The 3,963-nt window shown below is 40.4% G+C and overlaps 1 protein-coding gene across 5 annotated transcripts in view; it reads left to right on the plus strand.

The window, feature by feature from the left end:
* Positions 1-3,963, plus strand: part of acin1b (apoptotic chromatin condensation inducer 1b) — a 26,858-nt gene that overhangs the window by 18,161 nt on the left and 4,734 nt on the right. For all 5 annotated transcript variants that reach the window (XM_032544087.1, XM_032544088.1, XM_032544091.1 and 2 more), the window contains 4 exons: positions 1,349-1,495; positions 1,721-1,889; positions 2,060-2,205; positions 3,335-3,442. In XM_032544087.1, the coding sequence (XP_032399978.1) occupies positions 1,349-1,495; positions 1,721-1,889; positions 2,060-2,205; positions 3,335-3,442 (570 nt within the window). The remainder of the gene's footprint in view (positions 1-1,348; positions 1,496-1,720; positions 1,890-2,059; positions 2,206-3,334; positions 3,443-3,963) is intronic.

The following is a 3,963-nucleotide window of genomic DNA, read 5'->3' on the forward strand; positions in this document are numbered from 1 at the left end:
GGGTTAAAATGGAATTACAGGTTGTTGTTACTTTCTCACATTGTGATCAAACCTTGTATACATCAAAAATGTGTCCCAAAACCAAGGCCTGTAAAATATTTCTGTTCAAATCCTATGTCTTCATATTTTCAGACCTTGAAATTACTTTAGTTTTACAGCCTGAAAATCACACTATCTGTGAAGCAATATCTGGACATTAACATAATAGAAGGTATTATTCAGGTTAGAGAGAGAGAGAGAGAGAGAGAGAGAGACGTTCGAGAGAGAGACAAGCAGCCCAAACTCTGTAGGGTGGTAGACAAACATGTCAATATGACTGAACCGTTACAAGATTGTACAGCGTGCCCTAGATTTGGAAAAAAAAAGTGTGAAAAGACTGACGTCAAGGTTAGCATAAACTTTGAGCAAAATCTAAGAGGGTGCAGTTGTTTTCCTGGATTTAGTCTGATTTGACACAGAATGACCCAGCTGCATGTCATTTAGCTCAAATCCTCCCACTTACATTGACTCAGGCAGGTTAGATAGCAAGCAAAGTCTACTTAGACAGTGATACATTTTGAAAATAAAACTTGGTTTGCTTAAATATCTGATCCTTCTGCTATTACAAAACATATTTTTGGCTGTTTATAGCATTATGTCATTTAATGTGACAAAAAACGCTTAATAATAATTTTGACTATGTATTGGTGTGTAATTTACGGTTGTGTAAGGTGCTGGAAAAAAGGGACCTTGAAAGTGCTTGAATTTGACCTTGAAAAAGGTGTACAAACCCTGACTATCCATATTTTTCTTAAAACTTTCAATTTTCAGCCTGTAACAGTGCGTTGAGGTTCCGGTTTATGTTGCACGATGCAAGTTTAAAGTTAACTCAATGAAAGCGGAAAGTGAGGGACATCCAGCGGCACCGGAACTATCCTGTAAATGAACCGTTGTCGATATAGACTCCATCTTCCCTAAATCCGAAAAATTATTTCCTGTAATAATGTTTTGAAATTCAACTGTGAGATGTGGGAAATTTGGGGATTTTATTAAAACAAATGCTCATCAATTACATTAGTCTTTGAAGGTTCTCAGTCATCCAGGTCATAGTTTTCCAGGGAAGAGTTAAACTCAAGGGCATCTGGACTTGGTTAAATAAGCTCTGAACTCGTTTTGTCTCATCCGAGAGACTTCTTCAGTTCTCCAGAACAAAGCACCTTTAACCAATACATGTTGCCCTTCAGTTTAACCCTTGCCTGGACATTTACATAAGACCAATCTTTGCAAAGTGACTGAGGGAAAACAAAACCGCTATCCATCATTCTTGCACTGTATCTGCTAATCTCTTGTCTGTCTTTCTACTCTTCAGTCATTGATCCCAGACATCAAAGTGAACCAGGAGGCAGTGGTGGAGCTGCACCCAGAGGAACTGCAAATGTCTGGGGACGAGGAGTGTCTGGACACCAGCCGGGGCGACCAGGACAAAGGCCTGAAGATTCGACGAACCGTCACACAGGTCAGAAGAGGCATTCTATATCATTGCTGTCAGATGAAAACGTAATTGTAAATACTGATTAAACTTCAGGTTTCTGTTTGTACATCTAACATTTCACATCATTACAATGGATGCAGAGAAGCTTGAGAAATGTTAGTAGATAAAAAATGTTGTGTCCCTTAGTATTTTGTCAGTGGTTTTGAATTGTCACTTTACTGTTTTTTTCCACCTGTAATTCCTCTTCAGGTTGTTCCAGGTGACCAGGAAAACGGGCAGACAAATAAAGAGGAAGAAGTGGATAAAACTGAGAAAGAAAAACAACGCAGGCCCTCCAGAGACAAAAGGAAGAACAGTGTTTCTGAGGAAGCTTCTGAAACAAAGACATCTGTTAAGCTCGAAGGAGAGCCAAAGAAAGGTGAACTGCCTCACTGTGGGTTTATAATTGCTGTAGATTGTTGGGTACAAATCTCTTTGATGCCTTCTCTCTTCCATGATCCCTCTGGCAGTACTTTATTCTGGGGGGGGGAGGTGGTGGGGTCTGTAATCAAGGGCACTCTTATCACCTCTTCATCATCTTTCCCCCAGTTACCCCCAGCGACAGTCTGGTGCGTCGCTCCATAAGTCAACAGAAGTCTGGCGTGTCCGTCACTATCGATGACCCCATCCGCACAAACAGGCAGCCCTCGCCGCCTCATGGCAAAGTCTCAAATATCATCCATGTGACCAACCTGGTGGGTTTGTAATTCATTGCATTACATGACAAGGCATGTAGGAAGTACAGTAAAAAGGTGTTGTTGGAGCTTTAAACTTCCCCCACACACTGATATAATGTAGGGGGAAATAATTGTGCAGCAAAAGCCAGCCTTTCCAAATCTACCCTACAACTTTTTCATGAATGAAGCATAATGTGTTGATGCCAGTGGAAACCACATATTCCTCATTCCCATAATTAGAGTCAGGAACACTTACCCAGGTATTATGGCTGTAGTCAAGTATCACCTTAGGTTTTGGGCACACTGCATGACTAAACAGACTATGACAAGACTAGACATTACACATTTAATGACTAGCATTTGCAGATTTTTTTAAACTTGCGTCATAGAAGCTAGACTGAAAGTTACACGTGGATCAAAGACTACCAGATATCTAATGCCACCTAGCCTCACTAATCTCCGAAAAACAGGAGCTCTCAGACTACAGGAACAGGAACGCCCAAACAAACCAGACTAAAAGTTTATAGCTCTTCTGTGTGACTATAATCGTCATTTTGTTAACCTGAAAACTATACTGATGAAATGGATGGATTTAAAGTGCAACTTTGCTGTCTGATTTGATATAAACCAGCTAGAATTCAGTCATTATTTTATAGAGGTATCATGTCACGAAGTTTTGGGCAAATTGAAATTATGACCTGTTGGTGGTGCTAGATAAAATGTCAGGTGGTGCACAAAGTTGTTCTCTGGGAAATATGAATATGTATACAACATTTCATAGCACTCCATTCAATAATTGTCAAAACCATCATCATTGTCGTCATCATTTTTACAGCTACACGATTGGATGTTGAGCATTTCTCTCACCAAAATTTTTGTACCTGATTCTCATTGGCTGTTGGCGGTCTTCATTCATATTAAAGTCGTTATCACTTTATATTCAGATATGTTCCATAGTCAAATGAAACTTGAAGCACATTTGATATAATCACACTGTCTGTAATCTTGATACACAAAAAGACCATCTCAGCTGAGCTCTTTATATTAATTTCTCTTGTGTCTCCCCTTGCTTTACTTGAACTGACCCAGTCTGACTGAAATTGGCCATTGATCTTGATTGAGCTATGCTCCTTATGTATCCCAAAAGGTGCGACCATTCACCCTAGGCCAACTTAAAGAGCTGCTGAAGAGGACGGGCAGCATGGTGGAAGAGGGCTTCTGGATCGACAAAATCAAGTCTCACTGCTATGTCACAGTGAGTACCAATGACCAACATTTTTATATTAAGTGTGTGAACCCTTGTGTCCACCAAGCGTGTTAACCAGCTGCTTGTGCAATTTGTCCGGAATCAATCCAGTTGCCAAGACTTGTGTTTTATACACAGTGTCCACCACACAGTACGTGACGGTAGGAGCATTGTGAGGGGTGAACTAACCTTGTTTTTTGCTAATCTAGTGAAGTATGCGGCAGTAAATAATGTGCGTTTTCGCAAGACATATTTTAGCTGATGAACCAATAATAGCCTGGCTTCAGCCAGCCACTAAAGATTTTATACTCTATTATAAATGTAACGATTACTGGTGTAACGGTAAACCACTGGGCGGTAACGATTACCGTTTTCATTTAAAATATCCTTATCGGGGTGGATTACTACGCTGTGGAAATCTGTGGTTAATCCTTCCCAGCTTCATTAAAGGTCCCTGAAGTAGCCGTGCAGGCGCACTGCGTAATCTACAACAGGCATTTCTTCCTTGAAGTTGGAATCATGTCGGAAGG

Source organism: Etheostoma spectabile, chromosome 19, assembly GCF_008692095.1.
Source record: "Etheostoma spectabile isolate EspeVRDwgs_2016 chromosome 19, UIUC_Espe_1.0, whole genome shotgun sequence".
Lineage (NCBI taxonomy): Eukaryota > Metazoa > Chordata > Actinopteri > Perciformes > Percidae > Etheostoma > Etheostoma spectabile.